Below are 17806 nucleotides of genomic sequence, written 5' to 3' on the forward strand. Positions count from 1 at the left end.
CATAAATCCCTAGAACCTTCCTTCACACAAACTGCTTCTAATACAGTTTTCCCTATCGTACGTGTTACAGTAGTAATTTTTATTTTGAATACATAATGACAGAACTTTCCATCTTATCTTTTTTTTAGTTTTGGCCTGGGTGAAACTCTTCAAATCCTTATTTTTATCATCTAAGATATTGGGCCCCTCTCCTAGCAACGCTATAGGGGCCTAAAGTATTAAAAGTCACATCTTTCATTCCTCTCATACATTAGGTTCATCCATTAGCTCCTTTAGGCTCTGAGACAGTGTGGACCAGGAACCTGATAACAACTGAATGTCAAATGAGGAAGGTACTGCTAGTTCCAGCCTCCTTTTAACCAGGCTTGTCTTTTTCTTTCTGTAAAGCCAAACATGTATATTTTATCTGTTTGTAAGGTGCTCTAGATGCTTTGTGCATCTCTACAGAGTAGGGCTGCGATCAGTGAATACAAATTATAGGAGTAAGATTTGGATTCATATAAGAGGAGGAATGTAAGAACAACATTTCAGACAAAAAAAGAAGGTCTTTTAAAAATTTTTTTAAATTAAAGTTGGTTGATTTGTAGTAGTGTGTCAGTTTCTACTGTACAGCATAGTGACCCATTAGAAGAAGGATTTCTAAAACTTTCCTTGTCGGACAGACAGGATTCATTCAGGCATGGGCATCTAGCCATGTTTAGAGGCAGCATCCAGGGCATAAGGGAAGAACACAGGGAAGTGATCAGGACTGAAAGCTTTGGAGCTGGGCTGCCTCAGGTCAGCTCCTAGCTCTGCCATTTGCTACTGTGTGACCTTGGGCAAGTCATTTCAGCTCTCTAAGTGGGAGTAGCGTGGAGACTCTAGACAAATAGATATAGGACACTGCTCTGCAAGAGACACTGCATTCTAACATCCCTGCTTCATAGAATTGCTGAATATTCCTGAAAGGTTTCCATGCAGAGGAAACTCCATGTGCAAAGAGCAGAGACAAGTTCAGAGAATTAAACAGTATTTCTCTATGGCTGATGTGTGAATTATGGGACGGAGAGATAGTCATCTGAGATGAGGAGAAGAAGTGGGCAGGGTCAGGTGGTGAATGGTTCCAGATGAACTGGAACAGACCCAAGTCCTCTAGGAAGTGACTCTTGCAGAGCAGTGTCCTATGTCTGTTTGTTTAATGTCTCCATGCCACTCCCATCTTGCACGTATACACTGGAATGTAAGCATCTCAAGGGCAGGCACCCAGTTATTTCATTGAAATAACTCCCAACACTCAAAATCATGCTCATAGCCAGAGCTTCTTAAACATTTCTTGAATTAAGGGATAACTAAACCAGTCAGCATCCTTCTGGGAGCACCTGCTATCCCTGGTGACAATGATCTTGCTTGGCTGAAGAGTCAAGGCAGGCAGGTCACATCAAAGGACTGTGCTATCTAAAATAGGATGGTTTTGAAAGAGGTTTTTAATTAGAGGATCGACAAACTCAGACCCAATTTATTTTAGTCCTGACTCCGCATATTCAAACTCAGCATCCTCACCTGCAGTATCCTTATGACCTCATGAGAACCTTTTGGTCATTCTTGAGACGTCTTTTAAAATCCTACCCTCAAGGACCCATCTGGCAAAATATAAGTTAAATAAATCTTGGTAAGAGAATGGAAACAATGATTTCTTCTAGCCTGCCCTGCCAAGCAAAGAAAAAGTAACCTGAGTACATAAGCTCAACATAGGTTTATTTTCATATATGCCAGGTACCCATAGGATTTAGTAGAAAGTCAAGAGGTACATCTACTCAAAGCCTAAGAATTTGGCACATATTTTAACAGGGTTATTTGTCGGTGATCATACAAACAGTAAGATGACATAAAAATTATTCCTTTTTTTTAATGTTTTCGGAAGAGGCAGTTTCCCAGGGAATCATAGAATGTTTGAAGGGTAGGGGCCTTATTTCCCACTCTTGACAGATGAGGAGAATGAGGTCTGAAAAGTGAAGTAACTTGCCCAGGGCTGGAGAGCTAGTTAGTGGAAGAGCTGGAACCATAATCCAGGTCCCCGACTCCCAGGGTCAGTTCTCTTTCCAGCTCACCACTCAGCCTCCCTAGAGATTAGCCATAGTTTCTGAGAAGCTTATATTACCTCTTTCATCATTTCTTGGTTTTCTTGGACACATCGATGCTCTCTCCCTCTGCATCTTTCCTAAGATAACCTAGGAAATGCCATTAAGAGAAGTCTCCTGTGTATTGCATTTTATCAGCAAACTCACTGTCACCAACTTGTCCCCCGTTTGCAAGTTTCACCAAAGGTTCAAATACTCAGGTTTCTTGCCTGCAGCAGATTCCCTTTCCCCTTAAGCACGTGAGAAAAATGTCCACTTCATGTTCTCATCCTCTAGAGGAGTGAAATATTTCTTTTCCTCCCTAGAACCTGGGAATCTCTTTTTTTTGTTGCTTTGTTGTTATTTTTAAGAAAACTTGCCCATAACAGAGCATCTTGCTGGCTCTTCAGAAAGCAGCCTGGTAGGAGAGTTGATTGGCTTTGCCTAAAGCATTTCCTCATTAGTAGCCTGGGTGTGCTTTTCTTTTCAAATGTCATCTGGCCTCCTCAACAAAGATTTAATTGTGGCAACTTGGGGCCTTTGCAAACTCAGAGCTTTACTGAATGTCCTTTTGAAATCTTCACAACCGCCCATCTTTCCAATGAAAAACTAGAAACGTATTGAAAGTGACTTGGTGCATTATTGGTTTAGAGACCACTTCTTAACTGCTCATCTCCCCTATCCCCCCTCCCTTTTTTTTTTTTTTTTTTTTTTTTTTTGCAGCGGAAGATTGGAATTTTAATTGCTCAACCATGGTTTTTAATTCATGATGCCCAGAAAGGGCATGGTTTCTTAATTACTTCTGATTATGAGGCACCCTGAGCCTGGGCTGGCTGCTTCTTGCTCAGTTTCAACAGTTCTTTGCCTGAAATTACTGTCTATAAGCACATGGAGGTGTGTAATTATGCAGACACTGGCTGTTAGTTCTGCCAGGTTAAACCCTCTATTATGAATACATATTACAGTGTCTTAAAAGACATTTATTGAAATGCCATAGTTTAATAGTTCAGGCTTACAAAATCAAGCTCTCTTATGTTACAGGCAATAGCCTCTTAATTGGATGTTTTCTCCCAGTACATAAAAACACTGGCTTAAATATACACACATACACATGCACACATACACACATCCAATTAATTTTTTTAAGTGTGAGAAACAGTACTGCTTTGTGGTTAAAAGTAAGGACCCTGGAGCCAGGCTGCCTGGATTTGGCTCATGTGTCTCCCACTTGCCTGTACTCTAACTTGGACATATGATTTACTTTCTACTGCAGAGTCTTTGGTGAAATGGGGATGATTGCAATGTCTGTATCCTAGAGTTGTGATGTTCAAATGAGTTAGTACCCAGAAAACTCTTAGCAGCATTCATGGAACCTAGCTGTTGTGCTTTTTCTGGTTGCTTTAGTATATTTACTTGTGTTTATGTGTTATAAAATCTAATTGTGTTTAGCTGGTAGGATTAGGGATGTCTCCCCGTGGCAAAAGCTAAGAATTGTCCCTTAATGGCTGTTCTTTTTCTTCCACAGTAATAGTCTTCCCTTCCGAGGAGCATTTTTTAGCTGGGTTGGCAGAGAATTGCCCAGAGTTAAGAGGAAATTTATTTTCCTTCTAGAAGTGTCCGTGAGACTAAATTCTGGCTGTTGAGGTATAAGGATATACAGTGTGTCAACTTCTGAAAAGCGGCCCTGAAGGAAGAAGGGTGGTGTGTCCTTTAAGTCTTCCTACCGATGGGAATTTGGTCATGATGGCTGGAATTCAGGCAACCATCTTGGGTCATTATATGGCAGGTTAGCCATGTGAGGCAGGGAAGGAGTAGAAGCCTGAGGGCTTGAAATTTTCAGGAAACAGAGTTGCTCTAGCGGCCCTTTTCTTTCACCCCAAACTTTTGATAAAAGGAAATCAAACCTCTTTATTATTTAATACACTGTAATTTGGGGCACCCATTGGTGTCAGATCTAATCTTAGGTAATACCTTCCCCTCCCTGAATTAGCCCACATTCTCGTTACTTTGATTGCAATATATACAAATTTCACAGCGTGAAAAGTTTTCACACACTTTTTTTTTTAAGGTTTTTACTTTTTCTATTATAGTTGATTGACAATGTTCTGTCAATTTCTGCTGTACAGCAAAGTGACCCAGTCATACACACACACACACACACATATACACACACACACATATATACACACACACATATATATACATAAAAATATATATGACCTTTTTTTCCCTCACATTATCCATATCTACAGAAAAGAAACAAACTCATGGATTTGGAGAACTAACTTGTGGTTGTGGTGGCCAAGGGGGAGGGGGAGGGAGTGGGATGGACTGGGAGTCGGGGGTTCGTAGATGCACACACTCTTAATTTCCTATTAGAGACACTGCTTTACCACATGCAGACATGGCTGCACTTTTACTCTCCAAATGAGGGGACTAGTGACGGGGAGGTGATTGCTTGACACCAGAATTATGCTTATGGCTGATGATCAAACCTTGCAGAAATTACTTGGACTATCCTTTAGAAGCTATGCTCTGACACAATTTTATTACTTCCCCTGGGCAAGAAATGCTGGGCCTTTGGAAAAATCCAAGACAATGTTCTTTTGCTGTCTTTGTTATACCCTAGATCAAGTTTCTCTATTTCCTTTAAATAACAGAAAGAAGCAAGGGTCCTGAAGAAAGGAACTTTAAGCAGGGCTGTGTTGTGGTTACTTGTTCTTCCTGGAAATGTGGAAATAGTTCAGTGATCTGAGAATACCTTGCTTAGGAGCATGATGAGAATCTCTTCAGCTCCTTTATTTCCTTGAAATTGAAAACTTCTCTTCTGGTGGTGCCAGAGGTCTGGAGACTTGTGTGGGGATTCTGCTGAGCCTTATTCACAACACTATAAAAAGGGGGAGGGAGTTCCCATCGTGGCTGAGCAGTAACGAACCCAACTAGTATCCATGAGGACATGGGTTCGATCCCTGGCCTCGATCAGTGAGTTAAGGATCTGGCATTGCGTGAGCTGTGGTCTAAGTCACAGATGAGGCTCAGATTCCACATTGCTACGGCTGCGGTGTAGGCCAGCAGCTACAGCTCTGATTCCAACTCTACCCTGCACCCTTTGAACTTCCATAGGTCACCTGTCTGGAGCAGGGGATGGGGGGGAGGGTGTTGAAAAAAAAAAAAGGAGGGGGGAAGATATCTAAAGATCTCAGAGAAAACAGAGGTTATAAGGAAAAGCTAAGCCAATTTGCCTCCTGGAGTTATAAAGCAAGATGATACCTTATTTCTCTTTGTCTCAATGGTGTCTTGAAGACCAAAGATGTTGCTTGAATTTGTGAATTGGCATCCTTCCATCTTGAAACCTCTTAGCCTCTGTCACCTTCTCTGCCACATATGCTTCGGGAGCTCCAGTTAAGCATAATTTAGACCTTCATTCCTGTCTCTTCATCTCTAGTCCATGTCTTTTTTTGTATCTCTGCACTTTGTTCTGTATAATTTCTCCTGATCTACAGTCCACTCATCAGTGCCTTTTTCTGACTTGTCTCTCTATTGAAGTTTTAATTCTGGTTTTATTATTATTATTGCTACTACCGAGGCTACTACTTGATTTTCTCTTTGGTTCTTTTACCAATCTGTTAGGTCACTTTTAAAATAATCTCTGGAAGATTCTATCAGTTTCCATTTGTTTCCTTACACATGGAAAACATTCTTGCTGCTTTGTATGCTGTTACTGCTATCAGCTTTTTTTTTTTTTTTTAACTAGTTCTTGCTCATGGTACCTTGTTTCCCTGTATGCAACATTTTCTTAGATTTTATGCTGCTCATTACCCTTGACAATGATTCATAATGACTCTTTGAAGCTTAGGATGAAATTGTCTTCCTCCAGAAGGGATTTGCTTTTGATTCTGCCAGGCCCCGAGAGACCTTTCCAGCTTGGGACCTCCTCAAACCAGGTTTAAAATACAACACAACAACTCATGTTATCTACTCACTTCACTTCCTTTTTTTCTAGGCTTAAATTTATTTTAATCAGAGACTGTTTCTTAGCATCTCTCATGGAAGTACTGTCCTCAGCACATGAAAATTGACTGATGAATTTTGGCTGAATGAATAAATCTTTAAGTTCTCATACCTACCCCTGTTAATTTGTTTTCTTTATTTTCAGTTGGTTAGTTAAAAAGACTACTCTTTCCATTAGGATCCCTTTCTTCAAGACATTGCTATTTCTTCTCTCCTTTGTACGTTCCCATGTTCTTTGCCACTTAGGAAGTGGCTACTCAGTAAATATTTACTTCTGGGCTCAAGACTTGCTAGTCTTTTCCATGCCTCTGCCCAGGATGGATGAAACCACACATTTCTCTGATGATTCACAGCCTATATGGATATTTTGAGTGTTCCTATTATCTCTGGAAGTAATACCTGATGGCCTTGTACCTGGTATATCTGCATCTAATATCTTTTTCCTCCAGTATGCCCAGTCTCTCTTTCTGGGAGTTATCTCTAAAGCTGACCTTTGATTCTGCCATTCTCTTGCTCATAGACCACCATGACTAACAATAACTGCTTACAGAATAAAGTCTAACCCTGTTAGCTCCTCATTTTGCATCTTTCGTCTAAGTAGGATAGCCAGATTTCATGGAAGAACATGATCTCTGTGAAATCAAACTCCAGCTTCACCACTTCCTAGCCACATAAGCTAAATTTCGGAGCATTGGTGTGTTGCTGTGAAAAATAATATTAGTTTTGCAAGAAACACCTAGGTAAAGCTCCTAGTGGCCACAGAAGTAAAATAGCCCTATAAGGCATGAAATTCTAGCAATCTGAAAGGAATGGCAGTTCTTTTATTGCCTGTAGATACATAAATATTCGATAAATGATAGATCCCTTCCTCATTTCTTCTCCAGATCTAGTTTTATTATCTATAAAGTAGGACTTTAAATGGTCATTTTTAAGCTTACATGTGGGAAGCTGTGTGAACTACCTGATTCTGTACTTGGCACATCATTAAGTATATGATAAATGTTCCTTCTTTATCCCTCTTCCAAACTGAGGTGCAATCTTCCTTTCCTATAGAATTGGAATAAAAATTATAAATCAGAGTACATTGTATAAAAAGAAGGACTATTATTCTTACCTCTACTGTTTAAAGTCCTAGCTACCCTTTACTAAAGGCCCAAGTTCAACTTCTCCCTACTCCATGCAGTATCCCTGGATTCTCACTTCCACAACACTCAGTCCCTACCCCAGCCAGAAGGATAATAATCTAATCAAAGGAGACCCTTCAAACATTCTCAGGTGATATTTACATTTCCCATATATCAGTAAGTATAATTTTACTGTATACAAAGCTAAGCAGAGTTCTAGCTTCTACTAAAACATTTTTAGAGACGAAAAACTCAGTTTCTTCACAAAGAGACCTATTTCTTCCAGTTTTGGACAGCTTTAATTGTAGCTGTCCCACTAAATATTCTGTATTTGTTCATAGGTATGTATGTGCTCCTCTTTATTTTTATTTATTTATGTATTTATTTATTTACTTTGTCTTTTTAGGGCCACATCCATGGCACATGGAGGTTCCCAGGCTATGGGTCAAATTGGAGCTGTAGCCACTGGCCTACACCACAGCCATAGCAACATGGGATACAAGCCGTGTCTGTGACCTATACCACAGCTCATGGCATTGCCAAATCCTTAACCCACTGAGCAAGGCCAGGGATCAAACCCACATCCTCATGGTTACTAGTCGGGTTCATTAACCACTGATCCACGAAGGGAACGCCCAACTCTTTTTTTAATTTTTTTTAAGGTATCTTTTTTTTAAATTAAATTATAGGAGTTCCCATCGTGGCTCAGTAGAATCGAATCTGACTAATATCCATGAGGACACAGGTTCAATACCTGGCCTTGCTCAGTGGGTTAAGAATCTGGCGTTGCCTAAGCTAAGTAGGTCACAGGTGCGACTTGGCTCTTCCATTGCTGTCGCTGTGGCGTAGGCCAGCAGCTACAGATCAGATTTGACCCCTAACCTGGGAATCTCCATATACCATGGATGCAACCCTAAAAAAATGACCAAAAAATAAAAAAAAATTAAATTATAGTTGATTTACAGTGTTGTGCCTATTTCTACTGTACAGCCTAGTGACCCAGTCACAAATACATATGTATACATATATGTATGCATACATACATGTATACACACACACACACACACACACACACATATTTATACATATACACACATTCTTTTTCTTATACTATCTTCCACCACAGTCTATCCCAAGAGATTTGGAGACTGTATATAGTTCTCTGAGCTGTGCAGTAGGGCTCATTGCTTATCCATTCTAAATGTACCTAAAGATTCTCATACCAAGTGAAGTCAGAAAGTGGAGAACAAATACCATATGGTATCACTTATATGTGGAATCTAAAACATGGCACAAATGAACCTATCTATAGAACACAAACAGTCACAGACATGGAGAACAGACCTATGGTTGCCAAGGAGGTGGGGGGGGGGGTCTGGAGATGCACAGGGAGTTTGGGTTTGGTAGATTTGGCAAGTCTTAAGGATGGAAACCATGTGTTGTTTATTTCTGCCATCGCCATAAACCTAACTCCATGTCCTGCACAGGGACGGCAGTAGTTTGTGGAATTGAATCATCAGAGATCTGAAGGAAGTGTCCCTAGTTTGCCCCTATTCCAATCCACTGCCATTTGTAAAAATAGGTATCTCCAAGGGATTTAGCCAAATCCCGCCCCGACCCCCAGGCAGCATAGAACCAGACTCTGTAAGTGACAGAGAGAAGGACTTGGAAATTTATATTGCATGTTCCAAGAATCCAGTCGCCCTGTCAACTCAAAAGCTAAGGACCAAATGCTTAAAATTCAGAATTGGCAACTATCTTAAGACTAAGCAAACATACCAAAGAGCAAAATTTCAGTCTGTTCCACTCAGCTCTTAAGCAATTTTGTTTCTTTATAAATTTCATAAAGACATGAAAATGGTATAAAGGGGCAAGAAATGAACAGTAAATGTCTGTTTTTCCATCATCTTGACTTTCATTTTCACTCCCAGAGCCAACTATCATGAACATTTTCTTGGATTTCTATCCAGAAATAGTCATAGATATGTGAGCAGGTATATCTATGATTTCATACACAAAATGATTATAGTATATGCCTGTTCCATGTAGTTTTAAAAAAAAACTGATAATAGATCTTACAGATTTTTCTATGTCAATGCAACTATATCTATCTTTTTAAGTGAATGTACAGATGTCTCACAATTTATCCAACCTATCCTTTTTCTTCTTAGTGGACATTTAGGTTGTTCCTAGTTTTCAGCTCTTACAAGTAATATTTTTGCTGTCACAGATTTTTACCATTACAAAATATGTGTCCATCTGCGTATTTTTTTGCATATGTGTTCTTCACACTATTAAATTGAAAAGCCTATCTTTCCCTGCTTCTCATCAGAATATTGGTGACATACAGCCACCAGATTCTCTGTATCTATAATGAATAACCATGTGTCTTATATTTAGTCTCCGATAAGCTTTCTCTGCCCATTTGTTTTTCAGCCTGTTTCCCAGAATGCACCTTGTTATCAGAAAAGATAGTTGTCATAATTGAAAAAAGCTGAGAGTAATTCTCAGGTTCAGGTTGTCATCCTGGCAGGTTCTGAAAACCACGTTGGTGCGTAATTTAAGGAACAGAACAACTTTTATGACAGGAACAGAAATTCTGAATCTTGTTCAGAATTCACAGAGCTCCGTATTAAGAGTTTATTTAATGCAAGTTTCAAAAATGCATGAGACTTTCCAGAAATTCAGCCCCAATGTACTGAAAAGCTCTCATTGTTGTCTTTTTTTTGCTTGCAGTGAAGTACATGCGAGAAGCCACACCCTATGTGAAGAAAGGCTCCCCAGTGTCTGAGATCGGGTGGGAAACGCCTCCGCCCGAATCCCCGCGGTTAGGGGGCAGCTCCTCAGACCCTCCGTCATCACAGTCCTTCTCCTCCTTCCAAAGAGACCGGAAAAGCATCCCCCTCAAGATGTGCTACGTCACAAGGAGCATGGCCTTGGCTGACCCCGAGAACAGGTAAAGGCAGCTAACCTTATTTTAGCAGCTCTGAGTTTGAAAAGAGGGCTTTGACCAGGCTGTGCTCAGGACCCAGAAACACTCAGTGGTTTCCAAAAAATAGTCTGAAAGGGCCACCCCGCAAAATTGTGCGTATCAAGCCTGGCCTCGCTCTCCTTCTTCTTCCACCTTCTTCTTTACGTTTATCCTCATGAAGAATCTATAGGCTGAGCTCTGGTTCTGGAAGGAGTTGAATCATGGGGGTCAGGATCTTATGTGTTTCTCCTGGGTCTGCCTCTGCCAAGTCACATGACTTTGGACGAGCTTCCCAGAGTGCTAAACCTCAGTTTTGTCACATGTAGAATGGGAATCGTTGAAACCAATGTTGTTGAGTTGTGAGAATTAAATGACGAAATCCATGTGAGGTGCTTTGCGCAGGGAAATCTTCCATGAATGTAGGCTCTAATACTATGTATTATTGATGTTCAATAGTAATAAGCAAATCAGTGCCCTCAACTTGTACGTGGAGGATGAGAGGATCCTTAATGCTATGTTCTGCTCTGAACCTCTCTTTATCCTCAAGGGAAAAAAGGAGCGCCTTTGAGCCAAGCCTGGAGGGCTAGTTCCCAAAGTCTGTACAAGACTTCTTTGCCACAAGATAGGTATCTAACCTGATCCATGGCAATGAGAAGGAATCCAGGAAAGACTAGCAAATATTTGGGGGTCCTTCTTCCCCTCAAAGTCTTCCTTTAACTTGCAGCACAGAAAACGTACATCTGGAAGGAAAACAAGAGGTATGTAGAGGAGAGACAGAGAGAGAATTGAGCCAGCAAAGGGGGGAGTCTTGGTGACCTTTGCATCCGCATTCAAATGCTAAAAATAGGAAGAGCACTGCTGGCCTTTATTTATAACATGTGTGGGACAGCTGCAACCCACCCGAGGAGGAGGAAGCGTTTGGCTTGTTTCCGAATTGCTGATGGGGAAAACCCAGAGGAAATGGGAGTGGGGAGAAAGTTGCCTCCTTGGCTCACGGCTCAGTGCTTTTTTTGTTCTCTTCCCAGTAAACTTACCCGAAGGAAGCTGCTAGCCCTTCTGACCCCAGCCAGCTGTAGGGGCTCCCCCGTTCCCCCATGTCTCCTTGCTCAGGTATATCTGCAGGGATCAGAGATGGGCCATAGTGTGAGAGAGCCAGGGCTTATCCACTAAAGAGGAGTCTGGGAAGGAGGCAGAGTTTTCAGATGGTCCATTCCCACCTGTTCTCTGTTTTGTTTTGTTTTGTTTTGTTTTTTCTTTTTAGAGCCGCACCCTCAGCATATGGAAGTTCCAAGGCTAGGGGTGGAATCTGAGCTACAGCTACCGGCCTATGCCACAGCCACAACAACTAGGGATCCTAGCTGTGTCTTCGACCTACACCACAGCTCATGGCAACGCCAGATCCTTAATTAACCCACTGAGCGAGGCCAGGGATTGAACCCGCATTCTCATGGATACTAGTCAAATTCATTTCCTCTGCACCATAATGGGAACTCCTGTTCTCTGTTTTAAACCTCCATTCACTCCCCCATTCCTAACACTTTCCTGGGTCTACAGTTGATGTTGCAGTTACTCTGAGTGTCCTCTTCCCTGGCCTTTTACCCACCCAGTCAAACAAGTCCTTTCTCCCAGGAGTCTGAGATCTAAGGTTTCAGATCTGATGAATTCAGAATTTACCCAGTGCGTGTCTTGTGCTGGGTGTCATGCTAATTACTTCAGCCCAGAGACTGCCAAGTGACAGCCTACAGGTGTCCCCAGCCCACAGATGGGCTCTTTTAGTGGTCTGTCTAGGGTTACAAAGAAATTTGAATCAGTTGCCACATTGAATAGTCAGGAAATTTCACATTAAAAAGCCAAATTTCTGCTTTTCAAGAAAAATGAGAAGATCTGGTATTATTATTAGGCTTTACGTTGCTGCAGCCAAGGCTCCAGTCTATAGGAGGCCAGTAGAAGCTTCTCCTTTGGAAAGGAATGGACTCTCCTGGTCATTCCTATTGCCTTACACGTAGGGAATACAATTAACTCTCTGCCTGGAGTTCCTATTTTGGTGCAGCAGAAACGAATCCAGCTAGTATCCATGAGGATGTGGGTTCAATCCCTGACTTTGCTCAGTGGGTTGGGGGTCCCATGTTGCCATGAGCTGTGGTGTAAGTTGCAGACTTGGCTCGGATCCCGAATTGTTATAGCTATAACTCCAGTTGGACCTCTAGACTGGGAGTTTCCATATGCCTCGGGTGTGGCCCTAAAAAGGGAAAAAAAAAATTGTCTGTCTGGGTCTTCACATTTCCTGCCTAGTCCTTAAATTTGTACCCATGCTTTGTCCTCTGAGTCTCTACCTCATCTTCATTCTATGGATAAAAAAACCTGAGGCCCAGGGCTTACATACATTCCTCATCATATAGCTAATATATGGTACAACTGGGCTTTAATCTCATACCTATGGAAGTCAGTGTCAATTTACCATTACCAGAAAAATACAGACTAGAAAACTTGGGATATGGTAGAATTGGTTAATGCAATGGGGAGAGAGTTTGAGTAGATGATTTCTAGGATTCCTTTCAGCTGTGGACTTACATGCTATAACATTTCTCCCAAGCATTTATTTACATTTTAAAGAATTTGGGGAGACATCAGGCCGTAGTTCAAATATTGGAAACCTCCTTCTTTTAAGCCCATAGAAGGAATGTGTTGTAAAACCTTGGCATTGGTGCTCTTCAAGTTCACCATTAAGTATATGTAGGGTCTCCTGGGTGGTGTGGGAGAGCCTGTATTTCTAGGTTATGAGCACCAGCAGGACTGATTGAAAACGAGAATCCAGTTAAGCCAGAGGGTCCAGAAGAGGACTTCCACCCAGACAGATCCGAACCTGCTGACAGTAAGATTAACCTTTCACAGTGTATCCGTATATCAAATCACCATGATGTATACATTAACTATCCTACAGTGTTGTCAGTTATACCTCAATAAAACTAAATATATATATATATATATATATATATATATATAAAAGAGGCTTAATGAGTCTTGACCCTGATTGAAAAAAAGAAAAAAGAAACAAGTATTTCATGGAATGTCAATCATACGCTGGGCTGAGTAGAATGTACCAGAAATATGGACTCTGCAAAACCCAACTCTCTGCTGCGTACAAGACACACCTAACACAAAGTGATCTTAAAAGACAAAAAAAAATATAGGCTAGGCAGACTCTACAAGGCAAATGCAAACAAACAGCAACAACAAAAAGTATCGATTTTGCTCTTGATGTGTGACAGGGTAAAGTGCAGATCGAAAAGCACAAAAGAAGACCACGAAGGACTGATTTATGCTAAAGGCCAGAGTTCATAGGGAACAGAATTCAGCAGTTATGAATGCACATCTAGTAAGACTGCAGCACCCTTTACAGCAGAGATGGGAGCACACTGATAATAGGTAGTTTAATATATTCCTCTCGGTCCAAGAAAGGGCATTTGGACAAAAGATAGATAAAGATGCAAAAGACCCAAACAACCTAATTAAGGGAGGTCTGGATACACCACAAACTTTGTACCCTGGTAATAAAGATTACGATTTTTTCTATTCAAATCCACATAGAACATTCACAAAATTAACCACAGATTAGATCACAAAAAAAAAAAAAATGCAGTTGAGTTTCATAAGGTAGAAATAAAGCAAACAGCATCCCTGATGATCGTGGAATAAAACTAAAAAATCAATAACAAAACCCGAGCACAGAAACCCTTTCTTCATGGATTTTTTAAAAGCTTTCTATGAAATAAATAACTCTTGGGGCAGAAGGGAAATAGAAACTGAAAGTGTAGCATTGAAAAAATAATGAGAAGAATGTATATATGAAATGTAAAAGAGAAAGAAGGAGAGAGTGTCAGCTCTGGTTCAGCTAGATCCCTGATGGAATCAGCTGAATTTAAGGAAGTGTGTCATTTAGTCCAAGTAACAACCCTAGGTCCTAGTCCTCTCATCTCTATTTTATAGATAATGAAACTTTGTTCAGAACCAGGAGTTGAAATCAATGGGAAATGTGGGGATCAGGCCCAGGCCTGGCTGACAAGCAAGCTTACTTTCTTAATCATGACACCCCATTGCTTCTGATTTTAGCACCTGGCAGAACCGCTCACCTGAACTGTAAGCACCACAGCCAGGGGTTAAAGGTTTCCTGGATTCTGAAACCTGAAAACCGACGATAAATGCCACAGCATCTTGGGGCTGATCCCCTCGGCTGGTGACACACAGCTACTTATAGTTTGCATTAAAAGCACTAATGTTCAATTTCTCAAATAGAAACAGCCGTGGAACAGCAGGTAGCATTGCTGCTCTTTCTGTGAAAAAGGTCACCCAGCAGGCACTGAATCCGTAAGAATATGTCACTGCTAGTCGTGGTTGTCAATGATTACAGTATTTTTTTTTTTTAATTCTACCTCTTGAATATCTCTTTTGTTTCATATTCAGTTTTTCGCCTTCACGGCCACTGCCCTCACCCAGGTCAAGACCATCCTAGGTCCTCTGGACTATCTGAATATAGTTTCTCCTGAGTGCTTTGGTTCTAGTTTGCCCCTTTCCCAGTCCCTAACATCCACCCTCCAGGCGGCTAGCCAAGGAATGGGAAACACTCAAAATGTATCCATTTGGTCAAGAGGGCTCCCAACTGCCTTCACAAATATTAAATCTCCTCCTATTGCATGAAAACCCCATGTGGTTTTGGATCTTTCCTAACTGTTCCCCTCCTCTGAATTTTATCCTTTATGCTCCAGGAACCCTGAAACAATTTATACATGCCCTACACTGGCCTCCCTGACAGCTTCCTAGTCACCCGTCAAGCTTCAGCACAGGTCCTGCTCTACCTTGTGTAGATCTGTCTGTGATAGGGTCTGTAATTTATAATGACTTGTCTTTGGGTTTTTATCTAACATGACTACCCAGTTTTTAGAGCCAAAGACCTTTGCAATCTGGGATGCCTCAGGCTTTTATTTTAATATCCCAGCTCTCTAAAAATTATTATACTGAAGAGAGATAAGCAGCAAGTGATAGAGTAAATGGGCAGAAATATTAATGGTAGGTAGTATTCATTAATATGAATACCTGGGTATTCACATATTTTGGCACAATTGCTAATTTTCCAAGTTTTCTGTAAATTTGAAATTATTTCCAAATAAAAAGTTAAATACAGGAAAACCAGCACACTGAAAAAAGAAACAAACCAAAAACCATCCCCAAACAGCTTTCTAGAACATTACTTGATACAAAGCAGGCATTCAAAAATACATCTGTAAATAATGAGAAATGGCAGCTTTATCTTCACGTTTTTGGTATTCTTAATTTTCCAAAAAGTTCTTTTTAAAAAATTTTCCGCTAAATAGACCTGGGAATAAGAGAAAAAGCACAACTCTCTCCTGCCAGGCTCAGCAAACTTAAAGAAACCAAGACAATTCATTAGCCAAGCCTGTTACTGGGTTGAACGAAGTTGGACCAATGCAATGGATGGCATATGAAGCTTTGTTCATGACTCTGTGTACCGGTAACAGACCCCTCTGTAGACTTCATGGTTAAATTATGGAGTGAGGCACACAATCTTTCTAGAAAAATGGAGTACATCTCTATTTACAGTGCACAAGTAAAAAATTTACAGAAAGTGTTGTTGTGGTTTCGAATGGAAAAGCACCACTCAGCACACCGTGATTCAGAGGGGTGGGATCTGATAAATCCTATAGGACCCTTGGATTTGTTCCCACAAAGTGCCTTTAGTGAAATCACTACAATCCAGCGCCTGCGCTTCAGCCACAAAGGTCAAAAACCTGGTTAGAGGAGCTCCCGTCGTGGCGCAGTGGTTAACGAATCCGACTAGGAACCATGAGGTTGCTGGTTCGGTCCCCGCCCTTGCTCAGTGGGTTAACGATCCAGCATTGCCGTGAGCTGTGGTGTAGGTTGCAGACGCGGCTTGGATCCCGCGTTGCTGTGGCTCTGGCATAGGCCGGTGGCTACAGCTCCGATTCAACCTGGGAACCTCCATATGCCGCGGGAGTGGCCCAAGAAATAGCAAGAACAACAACAACAACAAAAGACAAAAAGACAAAAAAAAAAAAAAAAAAAAAAAAAAAAAAACCTGGTTAGAGGCATAGTGACATGAGATCTGTCTCTAAGGGTTGGACTCATACCTTCCAAAGAAACCAGAATGCTTTTACGACAGGCTGTGCAATTGTCAAGCAGATAGAAACACTCACATAAGAGGATCTGTGTGTCCCCATTAGAGGCCGTCTTGGAAAACAAGTGTAAATAATAAGCAAAATACCAGAATCCAAGTAACAAAAACAATGTGGACTTTCAAAGCAGCCCAAGCCATGCATTCTCTCCATGTAAGCCCGCTATGTGAGAAATGAAACTGTCACCATAGTTACACTACAATATATGCCAATTGACCTTAAGAAGTGCATTTTAGATGAGGAAGCTGGAAGCCATTCCTTACCAGATCAGAAGAGCTGTGCCAAGGTGGCTGTTATATTAATTTCTGCTCTGCCAAGACTGCCATCTCCCTGGTCTATATGTAAATAGATGGAGGTTCCCCCAAGTGGTTCTCTCCAGCTCTCGTTCATATCATACAGTCTTGTTCCTGATGGGCATCAGTACAGTGGACTTAGTAAGTCCTTGTAGGTGAAAAGTATTTCTTCCATGAAGGGGCTTACAAAACCTGTGTTTTCCTTGTTCTGTTCTCTTTGCTCTTGCTCGGACACATCATGGTGGCCTCAAACTGAAAGTATCACCAGCAGATTATTTATTTATTTATTTATTTTGTCTTTTTTAGGGCCACACCCATGGCATATGGAGGTTCCCAGACTCGGGGTCTAATTGGAGCTACAGTTGCCAACCTACGCCACAGCCACAGCAACACAGGATCTGAGCCATGTCTGGAACCTACACCACAGCTCATGGCAACGCCACATCCTTAACCCACTGAGCGAGGCAAGGGATCGAATCGCAACCTCATGGTTCCTAGTCTGATTTAGTTCCCCTTTGCCATGATGGGAACTCCTCACCAGCAGATTATGATTGCTGTTGGGAAGAAAAGGAAACTGTAAAATCAATTTATGATAGCTCTTAGTAAGTGGACACAGTTTAAATGTCTAAAACAGAGGCCCACATTAATAATATCAATGAGTAAACGCTAAAGTTGAAGTTAAAAAATACAGGTTTGAATCCCAATTCTGTCACCTATTGCCCTTAACTTTAGACAAATTATCTAATCTCTCTGATTCCCAGGTTTCTTATCTATAAAATGTGCTTTAAAATACTGAGTGCATGTAATTGTTGTGATGATTAGATGACTTCATGTAGATGGTCTCAAATCCTGGCAGTATCACCATGGCATAAATTCAGCTTTCAATCAAAATAGCCTCATTCCTGAGTGCAAGAAGGGAGGGGTGAAGGGAAGCTTGGTTTTTTTGTTGGTTTTTTGGTTTGGTTTTGTTTTTTGTTATTTTTGGTTTTTTTCCAGTGGGAGAAGTTTCCAGGTCATCTCCCGAAACTATTGAGCAGAGGTTATTTTGTAAGACATTCTTCCACAGAGGGCTGTAGCCTTTTGAGACTTTCAGCTCTGTTCA

The 17806-nt window shown here is 41.1% G+C and overlaps 1 protein-coding gene across 1 annotated transcript in view; it reads left to right on the forward strand.

Annotated features, from left to right (window-relative positions):
- The window catches only part of SNTB1 (syntrophin beta 1), a 235607-nt gene that overhangs the window by 98687 nt on the left and 119114 nt on the right, over positions 1 to 17806 (forward strand). The window contains exon 3 of the mRNA XM_021088981.1: positions 9968 to 10187. Within this exon, the coding sequence (XP_020944640.1) occupies positions 9968 to 10187 (220 nt within the window). The remainder of the gene's footprint in view (positions 1 to 9967; positions 10188 to 17806) is intronic.

Source organism: Sus scrofa, chromosome 4 (genome assembly GCF_000003025.6).
Source record: "Sus scrofa isolate TJ Tabasco breed Duroc chromosome 4, Sscrofa11.1, whole genome shotgun sequence".
NCBI classification, from domain to species: Eukaryota; Metazoa; Chordata; class Mammalia; order Artiodactyla; family Suidae; genus Sus; species Sus scrofa.